Source organism: Corvus cornix, chromosome 2 (assembly GCF_000738735.6).
Source record: "Corvus cornix cornix isolate S_Up_H32 chromosome 2, ASM73873v5, whole genome shotgun sequence".
Taxonomy (NCBI): Eukaryota; Metazoa; Chordata; class Aves; order Passeriformes; family Corvidae; genus Corvus; species Corvus cornix.
In genome coordinates this window covers 119,990,917-120,008,974 of record NC_046333.1, presented here as the reverse complement: position 1 = coordinate 120,008,974, position 18,058 = coordinate 119,990,917, and the positions used below count along the sequence as shown (strand labels likewise).

Sequence of the window (18,058 nt, the reverse complement as noted above, 5' to 3'; positions counted from 1 at the left end):
GAGGGACTTGGAGGTCTTTTATTCTTGAAGGTATTGAAGAGCCTTGACACGTGGCTCTAGGTGAGCCTGCTTGCGCAGCAGGGATGGACCAGACACCTTCCAGAGGTCCCTTCCAACTTCAACCATTCTGTGATTCTATAATTCATTATGATTTCCAGCAATATTTCCTACTAGATGGAAACCCATGGTCTCCTTATTTACTGATTGTTTATTGATTACTCCCCTTTGAAATTAAGAAACAAAAGAGGATTTTTCTCCTGTTGGTTGTACATAGATATCATTTTTTCTGGGATTCCCCGAAACTGACTTGGATTCATTATCAAATACTTTTGGTTAATGTTAACTAATTACCATTTTTTTACCTTAGAATTTCAATTGAATTCAAAGCATGATAAATTTGTTTCTTCCCCTCTGATCTGAAGAGCACACCTGGCCTGAACAAGTATTCAAACACTACTAACGAAATGTCAGTTATTTTCACTGAAAGGCTATGTGTGATTATGAAAGAGTACCTATCTCACAGCAGAAGACATTTTTTCATCAAATGCAGTTACCGTGTATAAACTGAAACCTTCAATATGCACACATTTTCAATATGCACCCTAATCCTTAACTATTCATATAAAAGATGCAAAGTTTTCATTAAGTATGCAGAGTTCCCCCCTAATTGCAGCAAGATCTCACTGATTTAGTCCTCAATTTTCCCCTGCTCAAAACTCTCATAATTCACTGGTTTCCATATCTTGTTATCTATTTTTCCATCCTCAGAAAATGGGGGAAGGACAAAGTCATATTCATTAGCAAGATCCTTAGCTATACAGATTTTAATTCTGTTTAAAGGCAAACAGGCCAGAAGGTGAAATACAAGAGCATACATTTGAAACAGGATGGAACTTTTCTTCCTTATGATTAGCAGAGGAAGAAGAATGACAACAATAAAGGTAAGAGACCTTGCAATAAAAGAAAATTAAACATGCACAAGGGAAATGAAGTATATTCCTGTAAATTGCTTTATAAACCAAAATCTTCCCTAAATAGATGATTTGATAGTTCCAAATCCACTTCCATGATATACAGCTGATTGAAGAAGCAAACAAAACCCAGTTCTCCCATGTGGGTAAGCCTCTGAAAAACGGTATACTTAAATCAGCAAGCTCCACCACGCTTAGACCATAATTACAACAGTAACCTTCTCCAGACTCTCAAAACTCCTAAGATACTTTTAACTCTGAGTATGAAGTCACTATCAGTTTCTCGGACCTACTGCAGCACAGACGTACACACTCTTGATGGCAGCTGGGAGAAAGGCTCCAAATATAAGCAAGTTCAGTTTTAATGACTAGGACTGAATACAGAAGAGACCAGACATCTAAGTGCCCAAGTCTCACCTTCCAAAGCTTACAGGCAGTTTGAATTTTGCATGAAGTGCACAAGTTTGTCTCAAAGCAGGTATTTAGACTGAAAAGTAAATGAAGCAATAGAAACTAGAATTTAATTCACAGGCTGGGTCAACTGCTTAACAGGCAACTCAAGACTCGAAACTCATGGAAACTCACTAAAAGATCCAAAGCTTATCTTTAAAATGTAAATAAATTGGATCCAGGACTTGATGGAAAATTCATTTAACTTCAAACATTTCATTTCATGTGTCACTCTTCCCTGTTAAAATACTGAAGAACAAAAGAGAGTGCTGTATAAAGCCATTGATAATATATTTTGATCATTTGTGTACTCAGCCCTCTGTTGAGCCCAGTGTCTGTCCCACAACACTTCAAAATAAGATTATTATCAAATGCAGCATTAGAGTAATGGCACACTTGTAGAACCAAAAGCACTAACTAGACAGCCCAAAACAAGCATCACGAGAGGTAGACATGGGAGCTTGTGATGGCTTTCTTAAAATTCACCACATGGGATGTTTATTTGGGTACAGCACAGAATGAGCTTCATGCACCTTATAAAGTCCTAGACCTTCTATTCATTTAAGCCCCCTATTTCCTATGTGCAATGTACATTCTATCTCTGGGAGAACAAAAAAACCCCTCATTTATTTTCAAAATTATACCTTTTCTATTTTTAGAAAAATTTCACATTTTTCATTTTGATTTTTTTATATCATGCTGACATGTAAGAAATAATAGCAAAGAATTTTTTTATTCCTTGAAATTAAATGAATATCAGAAGTACAAAACCTTGGACATATAGCTTAGAATAGAAACAAGGACATATAGCTTAGAATTAATCTGATGCAAGTGTTTAAATGATACAAAAAAAAAAAAGAAAGGTTAAAGTGCAGAGTAACTAACAACTATAAAAGAACATAAAAAGCCATAAGAAAAGATCCTGTAAATACACTAGAAAAGGAGAACAAATTAAAATACAGAACTACTACTTCAAAGAGAAGGAAAGCAAGTAAGAGATGATACAAAGAATTCCCAGTGTTAAATACTTTCACCACTTCAGTCTTTACAAAAAAAAAATCAATTGCAGCCAGATGCTTAACAGTAGTGGTTTTAAGAGGAAAAACTACAAGACAGACAAGGGAAGCTGAGAGATATGCTGGTGATTTAGATACAGTCAAGTATCTTGTGAAATTCACTCCAGAGCATTTAACTAACTAACTGAAGAAACCTCTAATCCATTAGCAACTGTCTTTCAAGAATAGAGAGGACAGAAAAGGGCAAATACGTATCTTTCTTTGAAAAAGAAAAAGAGAAGATGTGGGGAACTACTAACCACCAAGCCTAAATCAGACAACATCAAGAATCATACACAAAACTGCTAAATAAATAATGTATCGACATCTAATGGAATAGAAAGGTGGTAAGAACAAACGGACACGAGTTCATCAAGAATGAATCGCGTCAAATTAGTCTAATTGCATTCTCAACTGGGAAACTTGCTTAGTGGATAAGAGGAAGAAGCAGATGCAAAATACTTCAGCTATAAGACTGTTTACTGTCCTAGATGACACTTCAGTGAAAAAAAATTAGTGAATTACAATCTATGTGAAAACACTGCAAGGAAGATAAACATGTGGTGGGAAAAAACAGACTTACTGAGTAGCTTTCAATAGCTGGTTGTCAGATCTGAAATGGGATCATGAAGAGGTCTGACAATAATTCCATTAATGATCTGGATGAAGAAATAGAGAGCACATTCATGGAAGTGAACTTATTATCAGGCTGCAAGTGATTTAAATCACTTGGGGGGATGGGATTCAAATTCTGTATTATCTTGACAAACGACCAGAAAGCATCAAGTACTAGCAAGAAACAGTGAAGAATGCTTCATTTGTGAAATAACTATGAAAAACAGACTCCAACAATGCTGACCAGGTACATTCACCCAGTCCAAGTGTAGGACCCAGAAGAGCTGCAGAGTTTTACACTCCAGTTATAAAACTGTGAGGAAAAGAGAGGCACAGAATGCTGCAAAATCTATTTTAGGTTTAAGGATGTACAGTTATAGATCTAGGTAAAAGTAGAACCTTCACAATATTCTGAAGGAAAGACAAAGATGTAGGTTTGAAGAGTGGATTTAGGCATTAATTATTGAACTCTCACATCTGATTGGTTTATATCTCCAGAGAGTGAATAAATAACCCCTTCTGAAATTCAAAACAATTGTTTCTGTATCTGTGCATAGAGACTTTGCTACAAGTCTCTAAAGGAGAAAAGCTTGAAAACTACACTCACATCCATCACGGTCAGGCAATAGTAAGGCTGCAAATCAGAGACTCTGACCAGAGTTGGTTTAGCTCCTTACATGCAGATAGATCAATTTACTAGAAAAGTATTTCAAAAAAGCTCTGTAACTATACTACTATAATACAAGTAGGAAAATTTCTCAGAATATAATTGTGGTGATCAACCTAAAACATTTGGGAGAGTGTGATTTGGGCAAACTAGTTTTGGGTATTTGGTGCAATTTGGAAAAATGCTGAACCTCAAAATTCTTCACAAAACAAATCTTCCATTCCTCATTCAGCTCTGTCTCTGATGCCCCTATCTTAAAATTCACCAGTAAATCAAGAACTGCCAGGTATAAAATTTTAAGAGAGAAGAAATAAGCATTTCTCACACAAATATCTCCCAGATCATGCCACACCTAGTTTTCATCTAGCACAGCAAAGAGTACTTGTCATCATTTCATACTTTAAAAACTGTTAGCAGTACTTGCTCCCACAAATGTATTTCAGAATTCTCTTCTACAGGAAAGACAGCAAAAGGAAAAAAAACTAAAACAGAGCAGCTATTTCTGATCATATCCAGTAAACCTCAGAGCTACTCGTTACATGAGTGTTTAAGGGATAATACATTAGGTTTATTATGAAATAACTGGATTTCATGTTTCTGAGTATTTATTTGAGATGCTTTAAAATATTTTAATTTTTTTTGAAAACTAGGAGGTCAAGGAAATGATGGATACAAAATACCTAAATATTTTTCAATAACAGGTCTGAACTCCATCAGTGAGGTTAAGGTTTCACAAAGGTTTATCCTGTTTAACTGCTACCACACAAAGGAGAAACCTCCCTGCTGCATGTTCCCACCATTTTCATTAAACCAGCCTCCTCTGTTGATCTCTTTATTGTTGGGGCCCTCCCCCTGCCATGGAGCCCTGGGAGAGGGGCCCTGAGGGGACACACGGGGTTTCCCTGTCCCTGCTCAGCCTCGTTCCCATTGGTTGGTTTGTGTTCCCCTACACGGGCAGGGACCCTCAGGTCCCGTGATTGCCTCAGTTCCTCGGCAGAGCCCCGGCCATGCGGCTGGAGAAATAAACATCTCTGAAACATCTATCAAGAATCGGTCCATATATATTTCTTTTCCACAGGCATTGTTGTCTGATACGCGTGTTGCAGTACCCCCTGTTCTGTAAAAAATGGTAGAGAATTGCGAGCAGAGCAATCCCCGATCCCTAAGGACAGCAACTGATTTGTGAGTAAACTCTGGATTTCTCTTGTTTTTGTTTTGCTATTCCATCTCTAAATTATGGAGGAACCGTGGAAAGATTCTTGGCTCTCAGAGCCGCATATGGACATTTATCTTAAAACTTGAAAAGATTCTTGAACAACGATTTGTAAATTTTAGCTTAATTCAAGCTCAAAAGGAACGGAAACACTTCCTGGCATGGTTGTTTAAGAACTTTTTCTACGTTTCTTGGGATTTAATTCCTACCAAAGACTTTTGGAAGACCGTTTGGACACAGTTAATTTCTGAGTCAAAATATATGCCGATGGGAGAATATTTTCGTGAATATTATTTAATTACTGACACTGTTGAGCAATGTCAGCTGTGTCTTGGTGAAGGGAAGCCTGCCTCAGAGTCTGTGCGACCCAGGCCACGTGGACCGAGTGCTCTCCGAGCAGCAGCGAAGCAGTTCCCGCATGCGGGTGGAGCGGCGCGAGCTGCAGTGTTGGCAGTGGAGTGAGGCGCAGCAGGAGCAGGGCAACCCGGCGGTGTCCGCCCGGCCCCGTGCAGCGCGTGGTGGAGCGAGCCCCGTGAACGCCCGACTGAGAGGGGCGGCGCGCAGGCGGCAGCTCGCAGCGGTGGAGCGGAGCCGCGCCTAGCCGAGACACACCCTGGAGCAGGGGCCTGGCCAAGACGTGGGTGCGGCCCCAGGCAGCAGCAGTGCAGCTGAGAGCAGAGGCGGCAGCGTGCAGGGAGTGGAACGGCACAGCCCAGCCCGGCCCGGCCGGCACTGCCCTGAATGCAACCCTGCGAAGAGCGCGCAGGCACAAGCAACCCCGACAGCCCCAGCAGCCCTGGCAGCTCCAACGTGGGAGCGAGCGAAAGCGAAAGAGAAAGCAAAAACAGTGAGACAGAAAACAGCAGCCACTCGGAAAAAGGAAAAAATCATCGTAACTAAGGTTTTAGGAAGAGTAAAATGGTATAATGTTAAACAAAATTATGATTTTATAACAAGATGTGACAACCAGGAAGACATATTTGTTCACAGAACTGCTATTAAAAAGAATAACCCTAAAAACTACCTGCAAAGTGTAGGAGATGGGGAAGTTGTACAATTTGATATAGTGCAAGGAAAGAAGGGTTTACAAGCAGCAAATGTTACTGGGCCTGGGGGTATTCCAGTCAAAGGCAGCTGTTATGCAAAAAGTTATAAACAATATCCATCTCAGCAGCTTCCCTAACCACAGCCTACTTTCCCCTTTTACCCTATACGCAATATGAACCCTTTCTTAAGTTTACCCCATCCCCAATTTATCCCTAATCAGTTTTACACCCCATGGTTTCCCTCACAAAATCATGCCTTTACCAATTGTTCCCCCAAAAATCCCTTTCCAGTGCCGAGTGGGGGATGAAGAGGGGGAGGGAAGAAATTAACTATTGTTGTTTAGAGTTCCAACAGGTACAAATGGAAGAAACCCTCTCCTGCCTCCATTTCCCCACAAAGCATGCCCAGAGAGTCCTGTCTCCCTTCTGCCAGCCTTAAGATGTTCCAGAGAATCTGTTTGGACATTTGAAGACTCAGGAGGGTGGCTTGTTTTGTTTTGAAACTGTCCTTGTTATCTCATGTTTATCCAGTTGTTTCCAATGTTCAGTTTTAAATCTCTTTTTGTTCAAAATAAACGGGTGAAATGTTGGGGCCCTCCCCCTGCCATGTAGCCCTGGGAGAGGGGCCCTGAGGGGACACACGGGGTTTCCCTGCCCCTGCTCAGCCTCGTTCCCCATTGGTTGGTTTGTGTTCCCTGCGCGGGCAGAAGGACCCTCGGGTCCCGTGATTGCCTCAGTTCCTCAGCAGAGCCCCGGCCATGTGGCTGGAGAAATAAACATCTCTCTGAAACATCTATCAAGAATCAGTCCATATATATTTCTTTTCCACGGGCCTTGTTGTTTGATACGCATGTTGCAGTATCCCCGCTGTAATACTTTATGAGTTAATCCAGCTCACTAAGCTGGTAGAAAACTAATGTTAAAGAAAAAACCCAGCGTGGTGCAGGGGTAGTAGTTTCAGTCTCCAGGAGAGCTCCTGAATTATCTCAGACATTCTGTAAACCTTATCAACAGGAATGTAACTGCTGATGTCAATGACCTTGGTCTTCATTTAATAGAAGACCACCTTCCTGTTATATACTTCCAAATTACAATTCAGGCTGCATGGTTACATTAAAAAACTAAAATCAATCAACTTACTGCGAGACAGATTCTCAAGGGCTTTTCCAAGCTTTTTGCTCTCTTGAAGAATATGATTTAGTTCATCAAAATCATGGTTCTCCGGTTTTGTCTTCCAATCCCATTTAGGATGCTCTATTGACCTTGGCACTAAATATACACAGATATATAGATGAAGTTTAGATTTGGTACTTCAGACTCCTACAGTAGAAAAAAATCTGCACAGTGAGTTTACAAGCTCAAGTATCTTGAGTGGAAATTACTTAACTATCCTTTTATTTTAACAGCTGGAAATATTTTTTTTGGTCAATGTGAAATAAAAACATCTATGAACAAATGCATACCTAAATGATTCTTGCAACTGAATTAATTGGTAAACAGGATAAATAACACTAATAATTGCAAATAATAAAAAAACTAATGCAACAACAAAAAATATATTGAAACTATTGCACATGATGGTACTTCACTTACAACAAAATACAATTGTGTGGCCTAGGGGTCAGTAAGAAAATATGTCAAAACAAAAATGAGTAACTGGTAGTTTTGGCTTTACTAGTTATTTTATAAAGAAGAAAAAAAATATTTTAGATACAGCTTTTAAAACAATTTTTTTTTTCAAAAATCATAAAGTGTAGATAACACAGGTCATTAAAAACAGTGAAACAAAGTAAGTCTCTATCATTCATGCTGTACAGCCCCTAATCTTCATTTTGCTACTTAAACAAACTCAACCTTTGGGAAGCACAGACCTGAGCTTATAGTCTGATGTTCATTATCTATTACCAAAGCCTTTAATTTTAAAAGAACAGAATCTCATCTGCTGAGCTAAGTTTACCTACAACAAAGAGGAGTGTCTGAGATATGTAGGACGCACAACGAACAGAGCTTCGTTGAACAATGTGAACATCTTGAACAATTTGTAGAAATAACAACAAAAACAATGCTGTTTCTGAAACTGCAGTTTAACATGGTTTTTTTGCCAGTGTTCAGAAGCGAGCTGCTGCTTTTGCCATGAAATGCAATTGTTAGGTTGTCTCCAAACACAGCATTACCATGCTGAGAACTGCACATGCTGGTGTGAAGATGACGATGACTAGTCCACCTTTCCACCAGGAAGGACCAGCTGCACTTTTACCAACTGTCATTTACCAGCTGCTGACCACTCACTTAAAAATAATTCCAAAGAAAAGCCTAAAATGTCCAATATATCCTGGCCAGCTTCAAAATTTTTGTTTACTATTTTGACAGCTGCCAACTAATTTATGCTTATAAACTTCATTTTCACTACATGCTACGAAGGCAACTTACAGACTCCTACAGATTGTGCTAAAAAGGGTTTCATGGTAATTTGGAACTTCAGAGTGCTTTTATGATGGTATGGGGAAATTATGCTCAGATATCAGATCTGGTCGCTATTACAAAACGTGTTAAATAACTTGGTATTGAAATTTGCCTTATCGCTGACTCTGTGTGAATATGGAATCTGCTCCACTTTGGATCAACTTCAACTTTCCCTTGTGGAGTTAAGTCAATAGTCACTTTTCCAGGTAAAGAAATGGGACAAAGTTATGTTGAAGTCCTTCTTTCACAAAGAACATGATTCTACCTTCTGTAGACATAAACCAAGTCATCTTCAAAACAGACATCCAAAGAAACTGACAACCCAGAGTATATCCTGATCTGTAACACCCACTTAGGAACCTGGCTATTAGGGACGTTAATATATTATACTGCAATTACAGACATTCACAAAGACAGAAGACAAAAGAGACACTAAAAAAGACCTACAGAGGTAAGAATAGAAGGAAAGGGACACAAGAACCCTCAATAAGAAGAAGGGAAGAGAGGAGCAAGTTGGAGTGTCAGAGTCTTGTTCTGCTCTGTGTTCAAAAAAGACAAGTAACGTATTTCCTTCTCAGGACAATGGAAATAATGAGCTGTAGTGATTCCCAGTAAATACATAAAGGCTTTAAGGTATTAGGGTATGAGTAGTCTCTACTCAGATGAGCCGTTTGTAATTTTTGTTGATAGTTATAAATTTCAATCACTATTTTAGAATTCCCTGGCTTAAGAACTGCTAAGTCAATTAAAAGTTACAGAAATTCTTGTGTGACAAAATCTGACTCTATTCACAGACCTTATCATATACAAATTAAACAGGACAACTTCAGCATTTCTAATCCTTTTTTTCTTATTTACAGAAAACTTAGTATTTTCTCAAAACTCTTACTAAGTGTAAACAGAAATTTTTAATAAACTAGAAAAAGAATTCTATAAAGAGTTCTCTCTGTTTTCACCCACCTTTGTTTTACATTGAGATCACATGCTCCTTTGGGAGTCTTCTGCAGTCATCTTACCATCACCCTTCCATGTGCCAACACTATACAGCATCACCCACTAGCAGTACAACAGACTTTTTCTTTCCATACACTGAATTTACCATACCAAAAAAAATGTCACAGTACCACCAAAATAAAAACAGGCAACAATTTAATATAGTAAAACCATATAAAAAGAGGACCAAACCTTGGAACTTCCAGGTTGCAGAAAATTTCCACAAGTACCATGTCAGTTTGAAACAAAACACATTTTTCAAAATAAAAAACAACAGAATTTTTGAGAAACCATATGATTTTGAAGCAAAATTTGTCACGGGAGAGAAACTGGATGAAATAAATGTAAGTTCTACTTTACAGCTGTGGAGCTTCCAGGATCAGCAACTACCAAGTACGTGGAACAACTCGCATCAGGAAAAAAGAGTATCAAGACTCTTGCTCTTGAAAAGTAGGGACACTTGCTCAAGACAGTGACCTGGTTACTAATTTCAGAGAAATGTCTCACAAACACAGGAATCTTAGACTGCATCTCCCTAGAGAGATAGTGGGAAATCAGTCAAAACCATGGCGGAAATTTGCTTTGCATGCTAGTGTACAATCAGCTGTGTTTTACTGAACCATTTTGTACTTCAGTGAAAAGGTACCAAAATAGGTATGCTGTCATGAAATATTTCTAAGTTTCAATACAAATTGTTTCAACAATGATTTGGCTCATTCTGAGGAATCAAAACAGAGGGGGAAGTTAAACAGAATTAGAACTTACTGAAATTTTTACTACTTCCAGAGTAGACACAGCTCTTCCTGCTTACCTAGTCTTTTGAACAATGAATGGATATTAAAACAACATCTATTTACTTGCATCATGTGCCATGTGTTTGTCCTTTCAAGTTCATTTTCTGCTTGCTTACAGATTTTTTCAAAATATAAACTTGTATCTTCTCAGCTGTAGGATCAATAAGCACTGGTAATTTTCAAACGAATGGCTTTGTTGGAAGCATTCAGAACTGTACAAATACCATATGACCCTTCTTTAGAATCTCCTCAAATACATGATCCTCCTCAGTATGCATGAAGTCTCATAAATCGTTTACGTGCACGTGTCACTACACACTTAGCAAAATCCTTTCATTATACTCTGACCTTCACCTTTCTTTATTACACTCACTCATTCCACAAAATCATATCAGTAATTTCAAATCCCTCATCACATTACCTACCTCAACCTCATCTTTGTTATTTGAGAGATTTATGTAACACTTCCTCTTGATATTATTTGGCTACAATTCAGAAGATTTATTACATCTACATTGTAGCATTTGTATGGAAAGAGGTAGAGTTACCCTTTATGGAGCTGAGATTTCACCATCTCATCTTAGGAGACTGGACAGACACACTTGCCAGTATTTCTGATTTGCTGGTGGTGTGCTCTGGCCACAAATGCCCATTAGATTAATTCACAATTGTGTTATGAATTCTGCCACAAATCAGCACACCTTTATTTTCTGCTGGATGATGGTACAAGATCAGTACTGGTTTCATCTACCCAATACATGATCTACACACAGAATCAGACCAGTTGCTCATTAAATCCTACATTTCATTAATACATTGTATGACCATCTTACATATCAAAGAACAAAAATATGTATCATTTAATCGAGCATAACATTACTCATGCATTTACATCTTGTAATAGCATTCAGATTAAAGTTCTTTCATAATAAATCCAAACTGGATTACACAGTATCTGGATACTAAAAAGCTAGGAGAATGTTGGCTTACAGCCCAAGACTGACCGAGAGTAGCTAGAAGTACACAACATCATACTTGGAAATGGGATGTGGTGAGAATGCTGAACTGAAGCAGCATGGAATGATAATCTGTGATCTGGTTTAACATAGAGGTGGTGAAGAGATCAACCTATTTTGCCTAGAAGTAGCTAGCTGGGAAGCAAGAAGTCTGTTTTACAAACAATTTTGAAACTTTCAAATTTTTTTTTCTTCAAATACAGAATGTGATCATTTAAACATTTCATTTACATACACACAGCCACCCCTGGCTCCAAGCTTCTTCCTTGCCAGACAACAGCAGCAGCTTCTGCTTAATTCTGGTTTTGCACACACCAAACAGGTGGTTAGATGGCTTAGATATTAACACTTCTTGTTTGTGTGTTTCAGGTGCACCTGAGATCATAACAGGAAGGAGAAGGGAGTGGAGGTATCTTTCCAGTAAAAAAGTTGAAAGCTCAAGGAAGAGAAATTTGTGCAGGAATAACATGCACACTGTAGTCAACGTCACTCTACTGAAGGAAAAAAACATTCCCTAATTAAATAAATCGAATACCCTCATATTTCCAAAGATTCCTATGAAATTACAAGTTCAGGATCATTTGAACAAGACAGTCACAAGACAAAAACTCTGAAACAGATCATACAGCTGATAGACTCCATTAAGTTTTGGGTTGTTTTGGCAGTCGGGGGCAGGGAGCTTTTTAGATTCTTGGGTGTGGGTTTGCTCTTTCCTTTTAAACACAAATCTGAGAATAAATCTTTAGGCCTCAGCAGGTCCAAAACTTTCTGTTTCTCAGATGAGTCCTTGCTACCTCTTTGGAGATGCTTTGGAAAAAAAAAGTACAATGACGTAGAAGCTGAAGACACAAAACAGATGGAATATGGTGTGCACATTTGGATAGAATAATAAATGCCTTTAAACATGCTTGCTTGCTGATCTGTGTAGCTGAAGGAGCACATGGTACCTGCTGATTTTGCCATAAACAAGAAAGAAAGAAATGTCAAAAGAGCATTGATATTAATCTATTTGGCAGAAAATAAGGGAAGCAAGATACGGCAAAAAGGCACATGTCTGAAACCAACCTCTGTGATAGTAACTAAAACAAAATGTAGTTCAAATACACAAAGTATTTTCAAAAAGTTGCAGACACAACTAATTGCAGGTGTAAGTAATGAAAACAATAAGATTAATTAAGGTTTAAATCAGTGTCATGGAAAAAAAAAATGGAAGTGCATAAACTGCAAAGCATGGGAGCAGAGGATAATTAGGCTGGAAAGGACCTCTAGAAGTCTTCTAGCCCAGTCTGCTGCCCTAGACTGGTCCATTCAGGGCAGGTTGCTCAGACTATTCAGTTCAGTTTTGTGTATACCCAATGATGGCAATTTCACAGCCTCTATGGACAACCTGTTCCAGTGTTTGACTACCCTTGCAGTATCATTTTTGTTTCCTCTTGCCCTTTCACAAAACACTCTTGAGAAGAATCTATGTCTTCTCTACCATCCTCCAGCATACTAGTTGATGGTAACAATGAAATCTCCCCTGAGCTTTCATTTCTTCAGTATGACCAAACCAATTTCCTTCAGCTTTTCCTTGTCCATCACATGCTCCAACCCTGTCATCATCTTGGTGGACCTCCACAGGACTTGCTCCAATACATCACTATGTCTCATGATGTGCTCCAGATGCAATCTCAAAAACAAACACTGCTGGCTCTACTCTTGCTACTGCAGCCTGGTATGTAGGTCCCCTTCAGCACCACATGAGCACACAGCCACAGCTGCTTCATATTCCAAGTCCTTGTCCATTAGCATCTCACATCTCTTTCTGCAAAGCTACTTTCCAGACACACATATCCCATTGTCCTGGGATGACTGTATGATACTGTATTCCCTATCATCTGCCCTATGCCAAACATCAATCCTGTGCCTTTCTGTGCCTTTAAGCTGGGTCCAAGAGAAAGGGAGAAAAAAAAAAAAACTGGGACACCCTGTTTACACTATTGCTCAGGGTTATTCCATCCAAGATGCAGGATTTTGCATTTGCCCGTGTTGAACTTCAAGAGGTTCCTCAGCCCATTTCTCGGTCCTCTCCCTCTGAACAGCAGTCCTGCTACCCAGAATACCAACCACTTCCCACAATTTGGTCTCACCTACAAACCTAAGAGAAATTCTATCCCATCATCCAGGGCATTAGGAAATTCTTTTAAACGGCATTGATGTCAGTACCAGTCCCTTGAGCATGCCATTAAAGATAGACTTTTCAACTGGATTTGCATTGCTAGTCACAATCCCTTGAATCCACCAGCTGAGTTAACTTTCCATACATCTTCTTGTCCACTTATTCAGTCCATATCTTATCAACTCAGTTATAAGGATACTATGAGAAGCTGACCAAGGTATCTTTGCTGAAGTCATGGTATGAAACCTTCATTGTTGTTTCTCTAGTTACAGAGCCAGTTATTTCACCTAAGAGGGCAACTGTGTTGATCTGATCAGACATATATGATCTCATAAATCCATGTTTGATGTTCCAAATCACATTTTCCTCCTTGTGACTAGGAACACCTTCCAGGAAAGTTTGCTCAATAGTCTGTGCGGAGGATGAGGTTAGGCTGATCAGATTGCCCTTCCTCAAAATCAATGAGATATTTGCATTTTTCTAATCATCAGGAACATCCCACAATCCTTATGACCTTTCAATGATGACAGAATGGCCTTGCAATGATATTAGTCTCCTCTTTTAGAACACTTAGAATCAATCCCATGTAGTGCCATGTATTTATGAATGTCCAGTTGCATTAAGCATATCCTAATTCTACCTCCTTTGTAGGCAAAGCTGCACTCCCACACACTGCTTCTAGACCTGGGAACTTGGGTAGCTTAAGAATAGTCTTACCAGCTGAAGAGTATTATTAAGTGTCCTTCAGTCTACAAGGACAGATCCTTGACCCCAGTCTTACTATGGATGTATAAAATATTTCCTTGTTTGACATGAGACCTGGTAGCTTCGAATGCCCAGCCTCCTCTTTGTCCCTCTAATGGGACAAGCTAAGGACCAACAAGCACGAAACTTGTAGCAGGCACACAAGTGAGGGGAGTGACGTGATGTCACCCTCTTATCTGGGATAACGACACAGAACTCTAGATCTTTGAGAGATGGCATGAAAGTTATTTGATGCATACCACAAAGTATGAAGAGCAAGCACAGGGCAGAAGAAAGGAACACAGTATGATGAGAGGGACAGCTCACAATACCTTTGGCCACTGTTTCTGACAGTGGATCTCCATAAATTCCTGTTATCCAGCAAATCTGTTCGATTAGACACACATTATGGGTGACTACGAGCATTTATTTGAATGTTGCTATTTATTATTGAAAAGAAATTAAAATCCACATGCTTCTTTTGAACAGACTTAAAAATTCATGTGCCATTTTGAGAGGTACAGTGGAATTGATGATAAAATTTCAGGTTTTTTGAAGCAGGGAATGTGATTCATGAAGAAGAAACAGAGACCAATGCTCCATTTCTAGAAAAAAAAATCCTGAGAAAATCCTGTACAATGGGACACAGCTACCTGTAACAGCTATTTTTGTTGCAGTTATTTATTTTCAGTAAAAAATGTTTCATAACCACACAAGACTGTTAATCACCCAAAAGCACAGTTTTTCTATTGCATAAATTTATCATGATTTATTTTACCCATTGCTGTGTGGTACTTTGACTTAGTGAGGTCACTGGGTAATTTTCCTTTGACTTCTTTGAAGTCTAGGCTTTCCCATCTTGCTTTTAGAGGAAAGAAAACAAACTTTGTATTGCAGCATACTATATCTCTGTTCTCATCTGGTACACTCAGAGTTATTACAAAGACTTGGCTATTAGAAAAATTTCAAAAAGCTACAAGAGTCAACAGAAGAAAATATCGTTTTTCAATTTATTTTGGAGAAAAATCTTGTACAAACCAATCTGTGTGTAACTATATTTTTATATGTATACATATTGTAGATATATTTATTTGGGAAAAAACCAACATTAAGAATCAATCTTAAAAATTAGATTTCTTCAATAGCCAGTACACGGGAAGCACTATATTTCATTAAGGCTTGTTGTCTCCATTTTCACTAATTTTTTACAGACAATATTCTCTTCAGCCGCTCTGTTTCTATTCTGCCTTTTCTTTCAGTGTACATTTAGATTCCTTCAGCAACTCTCAGAACAGTATACCTGTTCTTCTGACACTACTCCCATACCTGGAACAGTATCTGTTCATAATTCAGAGTTTTGCATTGCCTGACCCACAGAAAAAAAACTATTAGGACCAATATCAACAGAACAGATTTTACAAAATGGCAATGCAAACTAACACATCAAACCATGATCAGTATCCGAACATAAAACAGTGCATGACACTCAGATATAAGTCTATTTTTTAATCCATCTATCCAGAATTCTTTTCTATCTACAGATGACAACATAGGGCATTATAAAATACTCATAATTCAAGTGAGATTAAGGCAAGAATCAAACTCTTCTAACATATATATATATAGGCATTTCATCTGCTCACAGTTTGCTTTCCATTTTAAACCTAATTCAAAAGAAAAACATGCTATAGGTTGGAAAGCATGCACAAATTATTAATGTAGTGAAGCTTTCTTACATGACTTGGACTCCGGTGATGGTGGAGAAATGTTGGACACAGCAAGGTCGCTCTTTGACTTTTTAGGCTTTTTTGCATTTACCTGCCAAGGCTTATCATAACTTCTAAAATCTCTTCTTGTTCCTTTATTTTCTGTTAAAAGAATCAAATTAGATAATTATAACATTTGTAGAGTCATTTTTCAAAGACTTAACAAATAATTAATCAAAAAAACCCCAAGGTATATCAATCCAAATTGAAGACAGCACTTTTTTTTCTCCTATTTCTGATTTCTTTTATATTTAATATATTTATTCCACCTCTTAAATATTAAAACTTATAAATTAATAGGTTTTTCATCAAAAACAAGTCTATTTTTTGTTATGAAAAAGTCTTTAATGCCAATGTTATGTACATGTTTTACTGCCTATGTTAAAACTGAGTATTTGATATAAATGGTTGATTTGTCAGTAAATTAATATTTTGACTATCAGCAACTATTTAAGATCTACTATAGTCTGAGACAGATCATTAGTCAACTTTTAAACACAAAACTAATATTGTAATAGCAGCTTGTACCAGAATATGAAAACCAAGACTTCTACTTTACAATCAGAGCAGATACTATTTCAGAATATTATTTTAATGCTTCTGAAGATTTACAATCATAAATTATTCACACTGGAATTCATGAAGTAGCATAGCATCTCCTATTAAAGGTTGGGATGATAAGTATATAAAAATGTGTATTATTAAAGAGAATACCTCAATAGAGGTTAATCTCCGGCACAAATACACCATGGGAGGGAAAAGGAAAACAAAGAAAGAGGACAGCAAGGGAACCTCTCTCATTGAGACTGGAAGTGTTTCCATTCTGTAACTCTGCTCCATACTTACATGATATGCACATAGATCAAGCTGACAGACAGCAATCTATATTAAATTCAGTATCTGCTGGACAAACAGGATATATTCTGCATGCTCAAAACCACAGAGTAGTACCTGTTCAGTAGGTACATGCGCATCCAGGAAATCATGGACGTAAGTGTGGGAAGATCATACTGGAGACCAGCCCTTTCCAGCACACAGAACATACCTGATGTTTCACTCTCTGCCCACAGGGCAGCAGAGCCAGACAATGTTCTCTGAAGCTGACTGCGGTTCCCCTGCTTGGACTGAAGATGATCAATTAGAAATGGGATTGGCTGGTCAGGTGTCTCTGTTATCAGCTTGGTCATCAACTCCTTTAGAAAATTAAACCAAAACATAAAATTAGTGAGATATTGCACCTAAACTAATCTTGTATTTACCAAAACTAAATGAGCATTTATAAAGGAAAGGTCTGTTTTCAAATTTGAAGAAAACAGCTGGAACATCCTCGAACTACTGCTAGCTTTGCCCCATTAAATGCTCGTATCTGAAGTGTTCCCAGCCTATACAGTCTCTTATCCACTGGAACATAGCTTAAAAAACCCAATCCCTGCTACCTGTTTGAATTTACCCCAAACAATAAGAATACTATCCATTTAACCATTCAGAACCAGCATGTCTTCAGAGCGGCAAGTAGCTCTTCTCTGACCAATACGCCCAAGTTTCTTCTCATTGGAAACTGTGAATTTTGTCATCTCATCCAGACATGGAACAATTGTCTGGTTAGAACATGCATTCATATCTGAGAACTCCAAGGTCTGATCAAACAGGTAGACAGTTTTTAAACCAAGTCCTCAAAAATACTATAGTATAGAAATAAGCAAATATTTTATTACACTTTTGGAGACACAGATACAAAGCCAATGTCAACAGCAAAGCATCTTCTATGCCATACATTGATACTATCCAACTGCTGTTCTACACCTTAGCTGTGCAGGACTGCAGAAAAAAAACCACTCTCCATTATTGCTGCTGGGGTTCTTCCTGGCTTCCTAAGCATAAAACACATTAGGAATCCAGAAAGAAGCTGTGGCTCTGCTTTGCACATGTGCTCTGAGAGGAAATGAATGACTCAGGGCAGGTGAGGTGACCCTGAAACCCATGTAGTTCTACAAGAAATCTGTGGCTGCTGCTGCTGCAAAATGAAAAAGCTCCACAGAAGCAAAAAATTACAGGAATGTACAACAAAATGAGAACAAAACCAAAACAAACAAGCAAAAAACAT

The 18,058-nt window shown here is 38.3% G+C and overlaps 1 protein-coding gene across 5 annotated transcripts in view; it reads right to left on the bottom strand.

Annotated features, from left to right (window-relative positions):
- Positions 1-18,058, bottom strand: part of C2H8orf34 (chromosome 2 C8orf34 homolog) — a 152,865-nt gene that overhangs the window by 111,666 nt on the left and 23,141 nt on the right. For 4 of the 5 annotated variants that reach the window (XM_039549110.1, XM_039549112.1, XM_039549111.1 and 1 more), the window contains exons 2-4: positions 17,000-17,147; positions 15,925-16,056; positions 7,158-7,286 (exon numbers count right to left, since the gene is read on the bottom strand). In XM_039549110.1, coding sequence (XP_039405044.1) covers positions 7,158-7,286; positions 15,925-16,056; positions 17,000-17,147 — 409 coding nt within the window. The remainder of the gene's footprint in view (positions 1-7,157; positions 7,287-15,924; positions 16,057-16,999; positions 17,148-18,058) is intronic. The other variant, XM_039549114.1, reaches the window with a different exon arrangement.